Below are 22,498 nucleotides of genomic sequence, written 5' to 3' on the forward strand. Positions count from 1 at the left end.
CTGTTATCTTAAAAGAACAATGACCAACAACTATTCCCCACTTAAAACCTTCCAGTGCTGCCCACTGCAACCAGAAATAAACCCCCATTCCACAGCATGGTCTATCAAGCACACTGTGAACTGGCCCTGGGCACTCTCTCCCCGTCACTCACTCAGCTCCAGCCACACCAGCCCTTCTGTCTGCTCCTCAGCTCTGCCAAGCATCTCCCAACTTAGTGACTTTGTAATCACTGATTTCTCTCCCTCACAGACTTTTCCCTCAGATCTTCAAATGTCCCCATCTCAGAGGGACTTTCCCAATCTAAACTAGCCAGTGCCTTTTCAGCCCCCTCTTTCATCACTTTCTGTAACATTTCTCTCATTTTTTAACATCACTTATCATACATGAAATCACGTTCATTTTATTGTGTATCTATTTCCTGCCCGCTCTCTTCCACTCCTTAACAGGTCCCTGAGAGGATCACCATTATCTTCAGTACCTAGAAGGTTCCTGGCACGCAGTAAAGGCATATGTTGATTGAATAAATGAATGAATAGTTGGGCAACTTTGGGTTAATTAATTAAGCTCTGAGCTACTAGCCAAGCAAATAAAAAACAGCAAACTGCTTCATTTATCATTCACTCAATCTCCCTCTTCCGCTCACTAGATTCTTCCGCACAAATCAGAAAGAAAACTTAGCAAGAACACAAGCCCAACAAAGAGGCATGAACCAGGCTTCAGGTTTGTTTATTAGGCCAAGATTTTGAAATACATGAAAAGAGCTTACCACATGGACATCTAACATTCATTTTAGAGTACAGTAAGGTAATGACTTGAGTGTAACAGCTCTAGTTAAGAGCTTCTGAAACAGCAACCCAGTAACTCTAACATTGGGAAAGGTAAAAAAGAAATCTAAAATTAAAACAAAAATACCATAAAGAAAGGAATGACTGCCCTTCCACTTTAGATACCAGCTAATACTTGATTAAGGAACATAACATTAAAGAAATTGAGTTAAAGAAAGCAAACTTTTAAAATCCTTCTTTGTACTTTTACCACTTCTACCACTTTTTAGTACCTATCAATTACTATGTTTTACATCAAGCATTAGAGTTTTATACCTTGATAAAATTATAGGTTCCTGAATATTTTAAATAGTAAATATTCTAGATTAAAAATTTGGTATGAAAAATTTTAATGAAAACATTAATTATACAAAAATTAAATAGCAAAACCATTTAAAATGATTACAATTCAGACAGATTTGGCTTACTGATATTTCTCTATCAGCTTGTTTTCATAAGAACTTATTATTTCCAGCTGAAAAAAATCTACTTATAGGATTGTGATAAGAAGAAATGAGAATAAAGTACATAAAGCTCGTAAGCCTGTGCTCAGCATATATTGCTCATAAATATTAGTTTTTCTTTTATTATTACTTTTTATTATTACTTTGAAAAAACACATACAAGTTTTACAAAACATGTCAACTTCAGTTAAAAGTTTCTTATATAAGACATAGCCACATGTGAGGAATCTAGCCTGGCATTTTTTGAAAACAATTATATTTTCCTCTGAGTGACACACTACATAAAATTTTACTTCAATAACTGATAAAAATTCCTCACTAATAAACCAATTTATGAAGTCTAATTATATAGCTTCATGTTATAATTTATGAGGTCTTTTAGAGGATATATATATTTTCAAAAGTACAAAGTTACATGATCAGGAAAAGTACCTTTTAATAAGTAACCAAAACATTGTGAAATATTCCTCTTACCACACATACGGCTCAGTTTCATCTTAATTTTGCCAAAAAAAAAAAAGATGGCTCTAAATAGTAAATGAAACAGTTATGTTAATAGAAGGAAGCACAATGAACAACTAACATGTCACCCTGCCACTGGCTATGCCTTATGAAATATTTTACAATTTCAGTCATGCTTTTACTATTGCCACTTCTAGTATGCTAATTAAGATAAAGATTAACATTCTGTCCTTCTAACAACCGCTGGAAGAGAATAGAGAGATGAATGTGAATATATATTATGTTCTACAACATTCACTTTCTAATATTCCAAATTTAACAACTTATCGAAATCTATTCTGAGGTATATTAAGAGATCAAACATTTTTTAATCCACACCATGGGCTATGTACCATGCAAACACTAAAACCACAACTGCACACACTGGAAAGAGATAATATTTATATTTTTGCCACAGCGTTAGCTCAACTGCCACTTCATCTCTCTTCCTGTTCTTCTTCCGACGACCCTTCAGTCTGTTTTCAAAAGCCTCCAGTTCGGCCTAAATCAAAACAGTATCATTTTTATTAAATTCAATACACACATTGATTTAAAATTTTCCACTTAGATAAAAATAAATTTGGGAAATGTTTTAATAGTAATGGTATATAATAAACATATTGATTTGATTTTTTAAAAGAACATCTCTCCACTACTGATTGTATTCAACAAATTCAGAACTTAGGTAAGCAGAAAGGGAACTAGGGAGTAGTGAAAGAGATTATTTCAGATTGAAGGCCTGCCTTTGATACTAAATACAGAAACATCTGATTTAAAATATAGACATTAGTTTTATACATCAACACCATTAACCTATAATTAATGGGGCTCTATAATATAGAGCTTCTAGTAAGTGCTAACGGATGACCCATTAGAATAAAGATACCTATAATTCTAGTTTTATACAATGCTGGTATAATAAACATTACTGGCTTGTATGGAAGAAATTCAAGTGAGTGAAGAGAAAAAAGCTGCCGGAAATTGATTCCTCTCTGTCAAATACATTTCAAAACACAGAGTACAAATTCTTCAGGGGAAAAATGCTTCATGCTTTAAATCAAAATGACTCTTTTAGAAAGCAGAATTATATAAAAAACTCGTTCTAAAAAAGAATAACTAGGCCTTCCCTGGTGGCACAGTGGTTGAGAGTCCGCCTACTGATGCAGGGGACGCGGGTTTGTGCCCCGGTCTGGGAGGATCCCACGTGCCGCGGACCGGCTGGGCCGGTGGGCCGTGGCCGCTGAGCCTGCGCGTCTGGAGCCTGTGCTCCGCAGCGGGAGAGGCCACAACAGTGAGAGGCCCGCGTACCGCAAAAAAAAAAAAAAAAACGGGTTTCCCTGGTGGCGCAGTGGTTGGGAGTCCGCCTGCCGATGCAGGGGACGCGGGTTCGTGCCCCGGTCGGGGAAGATCCCACATGCCGCGAAGCAGCTGGGCCCGTGAGCCATGGCCGCTGAGCCTGCACGTCCGGAACCTGTGCTCCGCAGCGGGAGAGGCCACAACAGTGAGAGACCCGTGTACCGCCCCCCCCCCAAAAAAAAGGATAACTAGATGACACTCATTATAAAGTATAGATTTTCAGTCTACTGTTAAGAACTTACTTATTAAACTTTAATGCATGATAATATAACATAATACACTATAGTGCACTGTTATTAACTAAAACCGGATACTTATTAACTAAAATATATATGTAATATTCATGCAAGATTCTGTAAATGTGTATTTAAAAGGAAATAGAAATTTCAGTTAACATATCCATGACTTTGCTCATAAACCACACTGGAAGAAGACTTAACATATACTTAATACAAAGTGGCATTCTTCAAAGAACCAAAATGTCAGAATATTCTCAAGTAGTTGTTGATATACAGCACAAGGTCAAAATATATTAAAAGCAGTCAAACTTGAGAACTACTGACACAGTAAAATAACTAATGCTTTAATGATGACTCACAGTCATCAAGCATGGTTTAAATTATTTTCTATACACTCTGTTTAAAAGGTGAGTAAATAGAGAATATGTTTAAGATTTCTATCCACAACTGTTTATGAAAAGGGGAGGAAGGGACACCCTAAACTATTCTTAATAATTTAATCTCCCAGGATTTTAGTCAATCCATGTTTTACTGTATTAGCTCTGATAACTTATTTTTTGGTTTTAGGCAAACCAACTTTACAGAACCATAAAACACCGGAGGTCATTTTATCCCATGCTTGCTACATGAGTTGTTTTTAATGCCCTCTCTCAAGTCATGCAAATTTCAATTTCTTCATTCATAAAGGCAACAGTTTGTATACAATATACACTGCTTGATAAGTATAAAGCATCTCAAAATGCAAACTGACAAAAAATTACATGTCACTATTACAAAGTTAAGACACTCTTTGGAGTGTATGATCAATAAATACAGTATTTGAGCAAACAGGGGATATCAGGAATGTACTTGTTATCTAGGTAATAACAAAGAACAGATAAAAATCCTGCATTCAAGAATCTAATCGGTAAATAAGGGGATGTATTATTAAAACAAATGTGTTGTTAGTAAACAGCACTTATTTGTCACAGATAACCTACAACTCAGTAAAACAGAACTAAAATAATTTTAGATGAGCGAAGACATGCACTGCAGAGGATGACTTAAAATGGATGCTGCCATGCCCTGACCCTCACCCCTCAACCAAAAGAGGAGTTATCTCTTGAGAATGGACAAAACTGGCAAGCAAGTAAATTGGGAATACACAAAATATCTGTGAACATACAAGGTCCCGTGCTTCTTCAGAGGTTCAGTATACCTGGACTGAAGTAAGTGAATGGCTAATTTTTGTTTTACAGGAACTGTATTTTCAGTCCAGAACTGAGCTCACCAGATCCTAATTTGTATGTTTCCACATACCTTGTATTTGCATAAAAACTAACGATGATGCAAAGAGACAGAAGTTTGGGTATTTTTTGTTTAGTTACCTGTTGTCTTCGTTTTTCCTCTTCAAGAGCAGCTTTGGCTTCTGCTTCTTTTATCTGTTTATAGACATTTAAAAGTAAATTAACATTGTAATCATCAACTTTTACATAGAATTTTAACATCTTTCCTCCCAGGCTCCACTAACCCATAACAACTTCTGGGAGCTTTAAATTGAAAATTATTTAAAGAAACGTAAATGTTATATACCGAGAAGTGTTACCAAGGTACTATCTAACAGACAGGGGGTAAGGGGAGGTAGGTTGTTATACCTTATATAAACATTTCAGCTTAACAACTATAAGAGATATTAGATCACAGTTCAAAGAGTTACAACACTGTAAACTGAAATACTTTAAAACCGGACTTTTTCTCTTAAGTTACCATACTAAGACTCTAATAAATTATTGAATACCACTCTTTGCCTAGAGTTGAAACTGACCATTTTCCTAAAATGCCCTCTCTGGAAGGGAATCCTTAGTTTCAAACAAAACCAAGAGCCTACTCCTTGATTGCGTTGATGGACAGAAACAGTGATGCTAGAAGTAACCCAAACAGCAAAGAATCCCAAAACCTTATTTTTGTATTATTTTAACATAATTTTCAGGAGGCTTACACTAACATTAGGATGAATAACTATGTTCCAGAGCACATACACTAACTGGTACAGAGGATGGAAAAATCTAGTACACACCAGACCATAAAAAGCACACCTGAGGGTTCAAAATAGGCCAACAAACTAGGCTTTTATCACAAAAACAAAAAAGGATGAGATTTCGAGTTGTTCATAATAAGCACATAAATTAATGCACAAAATAAGTAGGGAAAGGCTGCTAACACATTAAAAATGACATTTAACCTGACATTACCTCAGATGCTTTCCGCTTCATTTCCTTGCATGTTATGTCACATTTTATGGAAATCTGATTTTCACGTACTTTGTTGCACTGCAATTCCTACAAATAAAGTTTTTAAAAATTTGATTTTAAAAGATTTTCCCTCAAAGTTGTAACTGTATGCCATAAAAAAGCAAAATTTCTCTAGCAGCTTAAGATTATGTATACTATTTAAGTCGTGTTAATATTTAATAATGACATGGTTGCATGCATTAAATGTCTTAGTTCAAACAGTGATTATTCTCTATCTCTTAACTGCAAAAAAAGTGAATACCATAAAATTAAAACCATCCATTTAATAATCATTTACTAAACACTACTACCAACTTAGCTTCAATTTCATTTTTAGTCTTCATTTTTCTTTATCTTTTCTTGTTATTCTTCTAAAGCTTCCAGGGAGGTACTAGAGTAGTGCCATCCAACACAGCTTTCTGAAATGATGGAAATGTTCTAAACGTGCACTACTCAGAAGGGTAGCACTTACCACACATGGTGCCTGAGCACTCAAAGCATGGCTACTGAAATTGAGGAACTGAATGTCATATATTATTTAATGCTGATTCATTAAAATTCTAATTTAAATAGCCATATGTGGCTGGTGGCTACCAACTCAGTGCAGTTCTCGAGTTTTCTGGAGAGCTAAAAATTTTTCTCTCAACCATTTTATCTTTTTAAAAAATGTTTAGATGAAAATCATTCTAAAGCTTATATCTGTACTTCACTGCCTCCTTAATGGAATAATAAAAAACTAATCTACTCTTTTATTGATGAGGTGACATCAATACTATGATCAATTTGTGTACTATTCTGTAATAAAATAAGTGGTCCTTATTTTAAATAGTCTTAGACTTTGCTTTTGGAGATCTTATATCTGCCTTTTATTCATTCCATATTTTTTGCTGCCAGATGTCACTTTTGCTTTAAGTGTACCTATTTGTACCAGTTGCTCCTTTCCCAACACACCCTCAGACACTAGTTTTTTAGTTCATATCTACCAGAGTTAGGAAATGAGATCATCAAATCCTGAGCAAAGTACATATACTTTAATGAAGCACTTTATAGCACAGAATTTTGGCTGAGGTTGGTGATAAACACAGTCTTGTCATCCAAGGACAGTCCAGACAAAGGAAAAATAACATGGACAAACATTAGAGACAAAAATAAATACTGCATGTTTGTGGACATGAAGTCTATCAGCCTGGAAGAAGGATCATCATATCTTTTCTCATTCAAAAGGTACTTATAGAGTACCTGTTACATGAAAAGCACTGTATTAGGGACAGGGGATACAACAAGGAAAAAATTAATATGGTAAATGCTAAATTAATAATAATTATAGCTGCTACTATTTATTAAATATAGCAGTCATTGTGCTAAATGCTATATAAGCACTATCTCTTTCATTCCTTTCAATAAGCCTATGTATAAACTATTTTACAGATGAGGAAACAAGGTTACACATGTCCCTGGAATCACAAAGCTCTTAGTCATGAACCTAGCACAAAGTACAAAGAAAGCCAAGAGGAAGGAGCACCTAAGTCTTCCCAAAGGAGGCAGAGGAAGGAAGCCTTCCTAAACAAGGAAATGCTTGCCCTGAGTATTAATAGGATTCTAGTAAGCAGAGCAGTAAAGGAAAAAAACAAATATATGGCCACAGATGAAAGGGGAAATAGCAGATGTGTTAGGGCACTTAAGTAATGGATTCACAGAGATGACTGCCAGGGGATGAGACTGGACAAGCAGGCAAAGGTAATATCATAGATCCCCCTTTATGCCAAGTCTCTCTATACGTACACCTTCCTTATAAAGTGCATATTTTTTCCCAAGTGATGAAGAACCATGACGAACTTACATTGGAAGTATTACAATTAGGAAGGTGTAAGGAAATCTGTTATGAAGCTGTTTTCAAAGTCCAAGCATAATCTGCTGCCAGAGTTCTAATGGGTGGCAAACTGCACTCAGACAGTAAGATGAGATTTCAGAGAAAACTTGAGAGACATTTCAGACTAAAAGTGATTTGACTGAATACTGATTTTCATATAAAGGTGGTCCATTTAAATATCTAACACTTAGGGTTCCAACTCCAGAAAAGCTCAGGCCTATAAATTTAAATTCAGAAGTTACCTGAATCCAGGAAATTACATAGTAGGAGCTATAAAAGTAAATGAAAAGTAAAGGTCCTCAATAAAAGCTACACATTTTCAATAAATATTTGCTGAATGGATGAATAAATGAGTGAACTGAAAGAGAAAGGAGAGTAGCTTTAGGGAACAACCATAAGAATATGAAGGCAAAAAAGGCATTACAACGATAACTGAGAAAGGGAAAATCAGAAGTCAAGAAAGAAGAATCTTCAAAGGAGTCAACAGTGTCAACAGGGAAGTCAAGGAAAAGAACTGACCTTTAAGAGTTCAGTGAGATTCTTCAATCCTAAGTTTTGCTAAATGGTATGTAGTTTGCTTCCACTGAGCTTTCCAATCATTAGCTTTTGCCCTTTTACTCCTTCATTACCATTATTTTATCTTAAAATTAACTCTCTCCAAATTTGAATGTTATTGTATAATTTTAAAAGGCTACGTGAGGTCTTTTTAAGGCAACATGTTCACAACATAATACTGACGGTAAAAAAATGTCATAAATAAGAGCAACAAAGGTTAATTCCAGACCATTTCTTAAATCATGCAGCTTACTTTTTTATTACTCACATTGTGCATCTTGTGCAAAGACCTCAAATCTAGAACACACTGATTCTATCCAAAAAAGGGCACTGAACTCAGTTCCAATATAAAATAATCCTCTTTTACTATTAAATTGCAGAAAACTAAATTGCCAAACAAAGCTGATTTTTAAAATAAGCACTTGCAGAAATAGATATGCCAATAATAAAAAGATTCTAAGAAATAAGACCTTAAAATTCAGTCAAAAAAATAAAGTCAAAGAACTACCAAAATACAGACTCCCCGTCCCTGCCAAAAAACCCCCCACAAAACAACAAAACCAACAAAAATGTACACAGAAAAGAATTTTCAATAACTTAAAATATATACCTTTTTAATTCTTTTACAAGGACATCTAAGTTTCACCTTTTGGTTGCAATTAAAGGGACATTCACCAGGATGGCACATTTCTTTGCATCTATGACCACAAGGAAGCTAAAATAAAACCAAAATAAAACAATTATATATTTATATTTTAGTCATACTCTACCTCCCCTTTCCCCAGCAACTATTTTAAGAAAAAGTCCATTCCAATAGGGTCAATAAATCCTGGATAATTGGCTGATTTTTCAACTTTTTTCTTTTGGATATAAATTACCTTAATTCCCAGAAATGCTCAATATTCTCCCTGGTTCCACTCTAACAGCACATCTTACATCACTCTTGAGGCTAGTTAGAGCCATGTGACTAAGTTCTGGCCAACAGAATGTAAGCGTAAGTGCTTTTGTGCCTTAAAGCTTCTCAAGAGCACACATCCATGTTTTTCCCTCCCAATGTGCTGGAAATGAGGATATCTAGAGCAACAGTGGGGCCCATGACTCAAAGAGAGCAGAGCTGCCCTGCTAACTTGGGTCCCTGGTTCTATACGTGGAGCACTGTGACACATCCACCTTCCCTTGTAAAGGCAAAGTAATGCCATTAGTCCTGAAAAGGTATTCAAACTCATGAGTAATCATGGAAATGTAAACTAAAGTCATGAGATGCCATAAGACTGGCAAACATTTTAAAATTTTGACAATACCAAGTATTGGTAAGGATATGAAACAAAAGGAGCTATAAAATCCTGACGGTAAACTGGAAAATTTACTGGTTACATATAATTATTTTGGAAATCAGTATGACTTTAAGTTGAAATTACACATTCCCTATGACGAACCAACTGCACTACAAAGAGAAATCTATACACATAATACCAGAATGTACAAACAAGAACATTCATAGCAGTATAACAACTCTACCTATCTACCTACAGTAAAATAAATAAACTATAGTATATTCACAATGGAGTAAATGGACTACAGCCACATGTAATAAAAATGACAAGCACAATGTAGAGCAAACAAAGCAAGTCACAAAAGTTCATACTTTTGAACTTTAAATATAAAATTATGCAATCAATATTGCTTCCAGATATACCTGTAGTAAAAACTTTAATTTACAGTAAAAATTATAAATTAAAGCAAGGAAATATTTATTATAAAAGGCAAATGGTGGTAACATAGAATAGAGGGTGGGAACTACACTAAGAAAGGAACTTTGGTAGACTTCTGAGATGCAGCAATGCTAAATTTTTTGACCTAGGTGGAGTTACATGGTGTTCACTTTTTAACCATTTGTTAAACTGTACATATATGTGTTATGTACTGTTGAGTATGTAATAATTTCATTATTTTAAAAAATCAAATCACATGACCATTTCCCTGTTAGATGTGCAAGTATGTATTATCTCAAAAGCCAGGTTATATTCTGAAAGAGCAGAAAAGTAGTCCCAAAGAAAGTTGATTAGAATGTACAATATATAGTGACTGTATCTTCATTATAGATTTCACAGCAAAAAACAGAGGTTTTTCTAAAACATTCAACCTTGATATTCATTTAAAGATGAGATATCCTACCCCTTCCACTCACAGTGAGATGGTTTTCTTCTACTCTACTCAGCCCTTAATATCATTCTGCTAGCACTTTGGTTAAGTCATACCAAATGGCTTACCAATAAGCAACACGGTCTAGTTCAAAATGTTTCATTTTAATCCCAATAATTTAAAACTTTAAAAAGCTCTCTTTAAAAATAATTAAGGAAAGCTTGAAAATCAATATTACTTGTGGATAAATACCCATACCATAATTACCATAGCCAGCACATCTATAGCACTTACCATACACTAAGACCTTTACATGTTATTAACTCACTTAGTATTCAGCACTCTAAAGTGAGTATTACTACTGCCCCCATTTTACACATGAGCAATCTGAGATACAGAGACATTAAACAATTTGCCCAAGTAAACAACAGAAAAGCTTGCATAGGAGTGATAAAACCAAATTCAGAAATAATTTTTAAAAGTAGAATTGTATATGTGGGGCACAATTTAAATAAAGGTGCAGTTCTTAATATCTTTACATTTCCTTTTAGTTTAATTCAAACCTAATTGAACAGTCCAATAGACACATAGAGTGTATATCAAAGAAGTAGTGGAGCTGGAAGGACATGCCTATGCCATTCCCACAGTTCACACTTACACTCGCACTCAATATACATTTACCAACTACCTAATATGTACAACCAGGGGACCAGAGACTGGATATAAAGACAAACATGACACAGTTCCTGCCCACAAGAAATCTACAGTATGGAAAGGGGAGGAGAAAGCAAACAGGAATTTATCAATGGATCAGAATTTGTCATAATCCCATACCATAACTCTGAGTCTAAGATATCTATGGCAGATTCAAAAAGACATAGTTCTTGGTTGATCCAGCGTATGAGTTGATACCATAGCCTACTGGTTCTCAAAGTGTGGTGCCAGACCAATAGTATCACCCTTATATAACAGCATATTAGAAATGCAAATTCCTGGGCCTCCACTCCAGGCCCACAAAATCAGAAACTCTGGGGTGGGGCCCAGTAAGCTGTTTTAACAAGCCCTTGAAGTGATTCTGATGCACACTAGAGTTTGAAAAACACTGCTGTAGTCTTATCAATGTCAAGAGAACATAAACTAGAATGAGTTCTATTAACCACAGTAATACTCACCTGTCCACCCCTAGACTGTTCTAAACCATAACAGCCATTTGGATTGTTCCCAACCTAAGAATACATTTTTCAAGAAAGTCCAAGGAGACACTAGCAATACCAGGGGCTCCAGAATGGCCTAGATCCCAAAAATGATGAGCATGAGAAAAAATTTTTTAAATAAATACTGCCCACTCATCTCCAGTCCCACCAAATGGCGTAACAGGATCACAACTGAATTACAGCCAAGGCAATGCTAAATTGCAAATTAGCAATCCCTGAATTCAATTTTATTTCTAACTGCAACCTCATACCAAGTTACTGCGTCAGGTTAAAAATAAAACATTCTCAACTACTTATTACCTGGAATTTTAATCTGAACAGAAGAAAATTTATTTTAACAAGGGAAAACTTAGAATTTGAAGAATTCAGAAAATTAAACTTGAAATATCCCATGCCTCTAGTTTCACTCATATAACAAAGACAGGATTATTAAAATAATCATTTATTGCTTGAAATGTCTCCCTTTTTGTAATCTTACATAACTTTTAAAAATCGCAGGTTCAATTTCCAAGTTGTTAAACAGTAATCCATAAAAAGTGTCCAAAGTTTTAGTTAAAAGGAAATACTATAAACAAAAAGGCATATCATGAATTGATTTCTCTTTTTATTTAATCAAAGAGACAATACTGTATTTAAGACTTCATTGTCATCTCTTCCGATTCTAAATAGGATGAGAAATACTTAGATAAGTATACAAAGACAAAGGATTAAAATAAAAGGGGTGCTATTAGTACATCTGTAAGTCAAAAGAATTCCTTTATAAATGTCCCCCCAAACGAAATAGCCGTCACTTCCCTACCCCCGACAACAGCAAAAAAGATACAGCCTAACTGTTAAGTTGGCCAAGGAGAGATAGACTACTTTCGTTTCTCAAATCATTGCTGGGCTAATCACCAACCAGTGAGTTTTTACCTTTTTACTCTGAACAATTTTTCTGAACCACTTTCAATAAATTAGTTTAAATACAACACATATACAAGCACCAGAATCTCTAAAAGCAATACTTTATATATGAATGCTTTATATTAATTCAAGATAATAATGAGCTTTAACGTTTACACATGCACACACGCACGCGCACACACACACACACACACACACGATCTGTTTTTTCTACTGTGGATTTACTGTCCAACTGCCCATGAGCCACACGGTTCTTGATCTACTTATATTTTAAGGTGGGTAAACATTAGGTCAATATTTATTGTGTAAAGTACATAAGCTATCTTTAAAACTGCTTAAAAAAATTTTCAGAGTCATTCCTGGTCCTAATATCCCCAAATTTCATAAAGAGATGTGCTTCTACCCTAACCATACGTTTCTACAAACATCAATCACATTTCCCTTTCTGTACCCGCATTTCTAGGGGTCCAGAAAAGACCTGGAATAGGATGACCAAACAATAAAAGAGAAACAATGCCTAAGAAATACAACGTAAAAGATTCTATTAAATCTTACCTCTTTAGGACACTGATTTTTGCAACAACTAAGGAGGTTCTTTTCATTTACATCAGCTGTGGTTATTTTCCTAAAAAGATGAGAGGAAGTTTTGATGACATTCAAACAAAAGTCCATTTTATAGTATGGTTTTTCTAAAAAATAACTCAATTTCAAACATATCCATAAAATTATCTTACTTATTTACTTCATTTTTTAAAGAAATATTTTAATTGTATCTCATCTGTAACATCCTCAAATTACTTAACTGCTTTGATAATTCAAAACTTCTAGCCCTGTATCTTCCACCAACAAATCAAATGCCAAAAATGGCAACTGCTGCAAAAAGGAAGTACAAAACACACACAAAATATCATCTACGCCTGGCCTTTCTTTAACAGTTCCTGCTAGTTATCTCTCCCTGTAGATCAATCATTATTCATAATTATAATTCTTTGTAAAGCGTCTACATAAAAGATTTAAAACTAATGGTTCAATATGTTACTTAAAAATTGACCGAGGGCTTCCCTGGTGGCGCAGTGGTTAAGAATCTGCCTGCCAATGCAGGGGACACGGGTTCGAGCCCTGGTCTGGGAAGATCCCACATGCCGCAGAGCAACTAAGCCTGTGCGCCACAACTACTGAGCCTGCGCTCTAGAGCTTGCGAGTTACAACTACTGAGCCCACGTGCCACAACTACTGAAGGCCCCACACCTAGAGCCTGTGCTCCGCATCAAGAGAAGCCACCGCAATGAGAAGCCTGCACACCGCAACGAAGAGTAGCCCCCGCTCACCACAACTAGACAAAGCCCGCATGCAGTAACAAAGACCCAACTCAGCCATAAATAAATAAACAAATAAATAAATAAATTTATTAAAAAATTGACCGAGAGAAAATGCTCACTCAGATTTACTTCTAAAGAACAGGGAAAAAAATGTTACTTCAAATTGAGGAGTTTAGGCTATTCAGTGGGAAGTGCAGTAAGCTTATTAGAAAAACTTTTTTTCAGTTGATTTTGGATTAAGCTATCTATTAATGTTAGAAATTGATTCAGATCATTTTAGATCAATCTGTGCTTTTATATGTTTTCAGTGTGTAATTCAGAAAAAAGTCATAAACACCAATGAATAATACTTCCTAACAGACAGCTCAACAGTAGACACTGCATGAGTCAGTCAACAGTGACAATCTAAAAATCCCCATCACCTGTGTCTCACTTTACTCTTCCCCATTACCTTCCTTCTCCTCTCCTTTATTTTCTTTTCCTGTTCCCTTCACTAGACATAATTGCCAAAATATACCATAAGTTTAGCCTCACTAATGTCAAAACTATTATCTTAAATATTTGTATCAAATTGGCTATAAATGTACTCTAAGATACCACATGCAATTTTCCCGGCAAAGTTGCACGTAATAATAACAAAGTTTTTACTCTGGCTCTATTAAAGTTGTATATTTTCATTCTTACAGGTAAGGTGCTTACCTCTTAAGAGCTAATATCACTTTGTTCCTGTTACTCTATCATTAGGAATAAGCTTTTCAAGGCCTGCATCTTTTATATCTAATTTCTATAGAAGAAATTACATGAAGCAGAAAAGGATCAAAAGAAAAAGATGACTTATGAAATTATTCACTGAACTGAAAGTAAATGAAATTATTGGGACAAATACTGAGACTGAAGAATTCTATATAAAAACATATACTTTAAACATGCATTCAAGAAACGGAAGAAGCAACTCTGGATAGCTATGGTAATAGAAACCACCTCAATCCAAATATATCCACACATTTCCCCCTAAAATCATTCAGTTCATTAATAACAAACAAAATCACTCAAATCCTATGACCTCAGCAAAGCCAGAAGACAGAAATTTCTACAAACTTCAAATTACCTGTAAGTAGAAAAATAAACACCAATTCCTAGCAGAGCTATTTCTCAAGCTCCCATATAGGAAGTTTTTTCAGAGAGCTTGGTAGAGTTCTGGAAAAACTGAGCAGAAAAGAGAAGAGGCGCACTGAGCTAACATCACACAAGAAAGACAAAGTCCACCATAAATGTAAAAATACTGAAAAAGTCTTGGTGGATCAGAGCACCAACTAAAGAGAAGAGACTTTAAAAACTGCACAAGAATCAAGGAGCCAATATTGGAAAGGCAACACTCTGCAGAACAAGACAGTAAAAAGGGAAGGTGCCCTTTGGAGATGACACGACAAAGGGAAAAAGAAGCAAGAGAGGGAAATTTAGGACCCTGAAAGACCAAAGAAAACAACGTCTTGGGACTTCCCTCGTGTACCAATGGTTAAGACTCCCACGCTTCCACTGCAGGGGACACGGGTTCAATTCTTGGTCAGGGAACAAAGATCCCTCATGCCGAGGGGCACGGCCAAACAAAAGAAAACAAAACAAACAAAAGAAAAGAAAACTACCTCTTCTCATCAGTCATCACCCATTAATAAAGCAAAATTGTCCTCTTAACTCTCCCTACAAAACTTATAAAACTAAAAATTATAATTTTTTAAAATTTCAACAAAATAATTTTAATATTTAAAAAGAATAAAATTTGACTTTCCAATTTAAAGCATGAGTCCAGAGTATAAGAGACAAAAACAAATTTAAGATAATATTAACAGGCATTTTTCTGTAAGTATTTATGCTCAAAAAATCAGACATAAACTCATATTCTCAAATTTAATCTGAGGGCTTCCCTGGTGGCACAGTTGTTAAGAATCTGCCTGCCAGTGCAGGGGACGCGGGTTCGAGCCCTGGTCCGGGAAGATCCCACATGCTGTGGAGCAACTAAGCCTGTGCACCACAACTACTGAGCCTGCGCTCTAGAGCCCACAAGCCACAACTACTGAAGCCCATGCTCCTAGAGACTGTGCTCCACAACAAGAGCAGCCACTGCAGTGAGAAGCCCATGCACGGCAATGAAGAGCAGCCCCCACTCGCTGCAACTAGAGAAAGCCCATGCGTAGCAACGAAGACCCAACGCAGCCAAAAATAAATAAATTTTAAAAATTTATATATAAAAAAAATTTAATTCTGAGTAAAATATACTTACAAAAAACCCACTTTATAGACTTGAGTGAAATGGAGCTGAACAAGTTAGGTTTATTACATATTTGATCATGATAAACAGAAAAAAATGTAATTTTTTTCTCCCTCTGCATAATCCACAAGCAAAAAATTTCATTTTTAAGTAAGGAAAATATAGAGGTCATATCCTAGTATGATAAATGCTACAACAGCAACATTTGCAATAAACAAAAGCTACCTTTTAAATCTATGATTTAAAAACTGTGCCTAAGTAACTATGTGCAAGTCAACTTTTGATCCAACAAAACTCTGGCTGACGCTGTTATCTGAAAAATCTGCTATAGGAGTGCTTCTCCTGTTTTTTTTTAAAGCAAATTTTTTTTCTAACAAAATCTTATACAGAATCCCCAAGTGGAAAAAAGCAGAACTGTCCTGGTTGAAATCAAGGTAAAGTATCTAGAAGATGAAATAGTCTACATTTCTTCCTTCCAGATCTCTACTGGAAAATCTAGGTCTCCAGCCCCTAAGGACCATACTGAAAAATATTCCTTGAAGTATTCTATAAAGGGTTCTGAATTATGAAAATATACCAGTTAAAATGATTTTAGTAAAACAAGAATATTTCTTCAGTCCACTTACCTACATTCCACATAAAGACTTGTGATCTTGCAGTGACATTTTACTCTAAGCATCTGAACACAGGGAGGACACTCTCCAGGGTGACATGGCAAAACACACGGATGAGGACAACCTGGCGGCCGTGATTTAGAGCACCCTTCTTCACACTGAAGGCATTCTGGGCCAGCCTGATAAGTACCAAGGAAATAAGTCATCTAAATACAGAAGTCTAACATTTCTATATATGTTAAAGTTATAAAATTTATATATCCCGTTAAAAGAAAGTACTTCTGTAGCTCTTAGAAATACAGTTAATAAAATGGTGCCATGCTTTCACTCTTTTAAAAATATTCAAAATGAATAATAGCAAGATCATCAATAGGGCCATTATTCACAAAGATTTTGATGTCTACAAACCTCATCTGATCAAACTGCCTCACCTTTAAAATGAACTTGTGATTACATGAAGCATCCCTATTAAAATGTAAATTACTTCTTAGTCAGTGGCAGAAAAAAAAACAGAGTAAAAACATTTTCCACCCAAGAAACATGATCATCACCTAACTAAAAAAGCAACACACAGGCTTCCCTGGTGGCGCACTGGTTAAGAATCCGCCTGCCGATGCAGGGGACACTGGTTCAAGCCCTGGTCCGGGAAGATCCCACATGCCGCGGAGCAACTAAACCCGTGCACCACAACTACTGAAGCCCGTGCACCTACAGCCCGTGCTCCACAACAAGAGAAGCCACCACAGTGAGAAGCCTGCACACCACAGCGAACAGTAGACCCCGCTCGCCACAACTAGAGAAAGCCTGCGCACAGCAACAAAGACCCAGTGCAACCAAAATAAAATTAATTAATTAATATAAAAAAGAAAATTAATTATCTCTCTTTCATAACCAATTTTTAAAAAGTCACTTGGGAATCTTGTTAAAATGCTGAGGCGGGGCCTGAGATTTTGCATTTTTAACGAGATTCCAGGCGATGCCAATGCCACTGGTCTGCAGACAACACTCTGTGTGGCAAGGGTCTGTAGCATACATAATATAGAAGAAATGCATGTGTATATGTATGTGTGATTATGTACGTATACATATGTTTTCTTTTTTATTTGTTTTTGATGACAGACTTTCCTCAAAGAGAAAATATCCTCATTCTTCTTTCAATCAGTCAAAAAGTATTTCAGCCCATGTTTGCTTGCGAAATACACACCATTGTGATTGCCATCACCTTCACACCTTTCCCCAGTTAACCACATTCCCACTCACTACAGCCAATGAATTAGGGTTATATTTGCTGCTAATGGTATCAATCAGAGCCATCCCACATAAGAATGGCATTGACTGAACTGAGATCTGAGGGTAAGGCAAGGGAAGGAAAGAGACTAGAGCAGAGGTAAGAAGCAAAAGAGCTTTGATTTCAGTTAATTCAATAAACACTTACTGAATACCTGCTGTGTTATAGGCTCTGTGCTATACCTCAAGGTAGAAACTGCATTAAAAATTCCAAGGGCATTTGGGTCAAGAGAGACCTATTAAGAGCCTTTCTCCAGTGGGTCTCAATTGAGATGTTACAGTAAGGAATTAATTTTTAAAGTTTCTGAATTATTTAACCTTTAATACATAAATTAAAATGATTGCAAAGTTATCCCCCCAAATAATATAATTTCCACTCACTTACACTGCAGTAGCCTTCCCTGAGTGGGAGATAGGGTGGATTTGTAGCTAAATTGAGAAGAATTGCACATAACTTATAACCCATATTTCACCACAGGCACTGACTGCCTACGAAGCCATGTTGGGATAATCCAAGGTAATTCCCCAAACATGTCATATCACTTCTTAAAATGAGTTTTTTCTGATTCATCTGATATTCTGGAAGTCTAATGGAGGAAAGCCATATAGTAGCTATTCTCTAACTAGTTAAAGTGGTTTTGAATCATTATGTTAGTTTGATTTTATAATTCCAATATCTTTTTCATTTTATCATGAGAATTTTTTATTGAGGATCAAGGCATGACTCAGTGAAGAAATTATAAGCAATACGATTTACATATATATCTGCACATGAGGAAGAATGATACTATAGACATTTATGTTGTCATGCATTACAATTACCAAATCAAAGACCAAAACATCTAATAATGCAAGTGAAATTTTCAATAACACAATTCATAGTAATAATTTAAACACCTGTAAATGTAATGTTACTTAATAATAAAATTAAGCTTAAAATCTTTGGCTATTCTTCATTAAGCACACTTGCTAATATTATTATGATTCCCTATAGAATGGAAACCTAGGAAAAAACATTATTTTAAAAATAAAATTTAGTATTAATTAAAATTTGATTAGCTACATTTGTTTTTCCTTGTGAAATGGCAATTTTTAGACATCTTTGAATGGTTGATTTCTCATATGCTTGTAAAATGCTTTTAGTAAATTTCACATAACTTATACATATCCTGTATCTGTGATGGTATTTACTTCCAACAAAAGATTGAGAATTTATTAAAACTGTGAACATCTACCCCATGTATTAGGTTTAAAAAACAGCTGACTGCAAATGCTCCAGACTAAACTTAGAGATATAAATGGATAGCAGTAGAGGTGATACTGCTACTTACTATCTAAAAAGAGACACAATTTTTGTACTTTTATCATAAAATCAAACCTTATGTATTAACCCAGGTATAGCACGTAAACAGTGCCAAATTAAAAGGCATATTCTTATGAACTAGCACAAAGATACAGAGAGATATACACCAAGTTGTTAAAGTTGGTTGTCTGAGGAAAGGCAAGGAAGGAGAAGGGATGAGGGCAAGAAAAAGGAAAGAGAAGTTATAGCAAAATGGAAAATATTTATGGTAAAATTATTGAAAAAAATGTTTCAAGCATACTGTAAGCATGTATACATTCAACTCAAGGACATTACCTTGTTTTTGTCAGTACAGGAATCAATTTCAGTTACTTTGTGGCACTCTTTCATACATGTATGATTCTGACAATCTAAGGTTCGTCCACAAACTCTCCTACAAGAGTAGGGTCCTACGGTGTGGCATGGTAGTGGGCTCACCTTAAAATTTAAGAAAAAAACGAAAATCAGCAACACACACACACACAACCTATTGGAAGCATGTTTCAAAAATGACTCTGTTATCATTTGAGAACAAGTTTCATCTAATACATTTTCATTAATAATTGTTATTATCAAAATCAAAGTAACCTATCCAAAAAAATCCAAAGAATGAATGCCAAGGAGCAAAACATTCTATTCCTAAAAGGGAAATTCAATGTAATGATTCTGCAGTGAATGCATATACATAGGCTAATTCTCAAATAAAAGTACTGTGTATTTTTAAAATTAGTAGATAAACTCTTGTACTCTTTAGAGCACTAAAAAGACAATACATTGACTTTGTTATTTCTAACAACCATCATATAGAAGAGGTACATAGATTACAAGCTTTACTTAAAGTTTGTGCCTGTAACTCACCTCATGCTTTCCAAGACATTCCCTGCAAGACAAAAATAAAATGAAATGAAACATTATACAGTCTTCAAAAAGAATATTTTTAAAGCAAAGAGGCTAACTCTACTAGTCTTTTTTTTAAGAATAAAAAATAAGCACGTAGGTTGCAGGATACAAAGTTAATATACAAAAGCCAATTGTTTTCCTACATACCAGCAATGAATGACTGGAATTTGAAATTAAAAACACACCACCATTTATACTAGCACACACAAAAATGAAATACTTAGATATAAATCTAACAAAATAAATTCAAGATTTATATGAAGAAAACTACAAAACACTGATGAAAGAAATCAAAGATCTAAATACATGGAGAGATATTTCATGTTCATCTATAGAAAGGTGCAATGCTGTTAAAATGTCACGTCTTCCCAACTTCATCTAGATTGAACACAATTCCAATCAAAATCCCAGCAAGTTATTTTGTGGATATCAACAAACTGATTCTAAGGTCTATATGGAAAGATAAAAAACCCAGGATAGCCAACACAGTACTGAAGAACAAAGGCAGAGGATTGACACTACCCAACTTCAGGCCTTACTATAAAGCTACAGTGATCAAGACAGTACAGTACTGGTGAAAGAATAGACAAATAGATCAATGGAACAAAACAGAGAGCCCAGAAATAGACCCACACAAACATAGCCAACTGATCTCTGACAAAGGAGAAAGGCGATCAAATGGAGAAAGGGTAGTCTTTTCAACAAACGGTTGGTGCTGGAACAAAGGAACATCCACATGGAAAAAAAATACAAACAGACTTTACACATTTCACAGCAGTTAATTCAAAATGGGTCACAGACCTAAATGTGAAATGCAAGACTATAAAACATAGGAGAAAATCTAGGTGACCTCGAGTTTGGCGATGACTTTTTAAATACAACACAATCCATGAAAGAAAAATGGTTAAGTTGGATTTCATTAAACCAAAAACATCTGCTCTGCCAAAAACACTTAAATAAAAACAGGTTTTCATTAACACAAGCCACAGACTGGGAGAAAATATATGGAAAACACACATCTGGTAAAGAACTTGTATCTAAACTATAAAAGAACTCTTAAAAACTCAACAATAAGAAATTAAGCAGCCAATTAAATAATGGTCAAGATTTGAGCAGAGAACAGACACCTCACCAAAGAGGATATACAAATGGCAAATAAGCATATGAAAAGATGCTCAACATCATATGCCATTAAAGAACTGCCAATTAAAACGAGATACCACTGCACACCTATTAGAACGGCTAAAATCCAAAACACTGACAACAGCATTTGCTGGCAAAGATGTAGAGAAACAGGAACTCTCATTCATTGCTGGTGATAATGCAAAATGGTACAGCCACCGTGTTAGTCTGGCAGTGTCTTATATAGGTAAACATAGGCTTACCATATGATCCAGCAATAGCACTCCTAAATATTTACCCAAATGAGTTGAAAATATATGTCCACACAATAACATGGACATATGTTCTGTGAACATGAACATTCACAGCAGCTTTCTTCATAACTGCTAAAACTTGGAAACATCCAAATTGCCCTTCAATAGGTGAATGAATAAACAAACTGTGGTATATACATACAATAGAATATTACTCAGCAGTAAAAAGAAATGAGCTATCAAGCTGTAAAAAGACATGGAGGAAACCTAAATGCATATTATCAAGTGCAATATGCTACAAAGGCTATATACTGTGGGATTCCAACTATAGGACATTTTGAAAAAGACAGAACTATAGAGAGAGTAAAAAGACCAACAGTTTCCAGAGGCTTGAGGGCTGGGGAGGTGAGGGATGAACAGGAGGTTCTTAGGGCAGTGAAACTATTCTGTATGGTACTGTAATGGTGGATACATGAGATTATGCGTTTATCAAAACTCATGGACCGTACAACCGAAAAAGTAAACCTTTACCAAGGTAAACTATAGACTTTAGTTAATAATAATGTATCAATATCAGTTCCTCAACTGTAAAAAAAATTCTACTCTAAGACAGAGATTGTATTACCTGGACAGTTCATGTGACAAATAATATTTTTCAACATATACTTCATAATAATAATTTTGTTATACATGCCACTGAAAAATCATTATATCAGAGTTAGAAGGATCTTTATACGTATGTTTTTGGTTTTTAAACTGAGATAAAATTCACATACCATAAAGTTTATACTTTTAAAGAGTACAATTCCACACTAATATAAGATATTAAGGGAAACTGCGTGTGTGTGGCAGGACCATACGGGAACTCTTTGTATTTTCTGTGAAATATTCCTGCAAACCTAAAAAATCACCTAAAAAAAACAGTCTATTTAAAGAAACAAAACAAATATTTCATTTCCCTTTAAAGGGACTGGTTTAGCAATTGTCTTGTGATCCTATTCTGGCCATTGAAATGTGAAAAGAGTTTTACTATGGGGCTTCTGGGAAAGGTTTCC

At 35.1% G+C, this 22,498-nt stretch overlaps 1 protein-coding gene across 6 annotated transcripts in view; it reads right to left on the minus strand.

Moving 5' to 3' along the window:
* Nucleotides 1-711: 711 nt before the first annotated feature.
* The window catches only part of NFXL1 (nuclear transcription factor, X-box binding like 1), a 53,200-nt gene continuing 31,413 nt past the window's right edge, over nt 712-22,498 (minus strand). For all 6 annotated transcript variants that reach the window (XM_067735888.1, XM_067735886.1, XM_067735891.1 and 3 more), the window contains 8 exons: nt 20,026-20,047; nt 19,465-19,605; nt 16,551-16,717; nt 12,895-12,964; nt 8,691-8,795; nt 5,617-5,703; nt 4,753-4,806; nt 712-2,292 (listed from right to left, as the gene is read on the minus strand). In XM_067735888.1, the coding sequence (XP_067591989.1) occupies nt 2,119-2,292; nt 4,753-4,806; nt 5,617-5,703; nt 8,691-8,795; nt 12,895-12,964; nt 16,551-16,717; nt 19,465-19,605; nt 20,026-20,047 (820 nt within the window). In that variant the 3' untranslated portion in view covers nt 712-2,118. The remainder of the gene's footprint in view (nt 2,293-4,752; nt 4,807-5,616; nt 5,704-8,690; nt 8,796-12,894; nt 12,965-16,550; nt 16,718-19,464; nt 19,606-20,025; nt 20,048-22,498) is intronic.

Source organism: Pseudorca crassidens, chromosome 4 (assembly GCF_039906515.1).
Source record: "Pseudorca crassidens isolate mPseCra1 chromosome 4, mPseCra1.hap1, whole genome shotgun sequence".
Taxonomy (NCBI): domain Eukaryota; kingdom Metazoa; phylum Chordata; class Mammalia; order Artiodactyla; family Delphinidae; genus Pseudorca; species Pseudorca crassidens.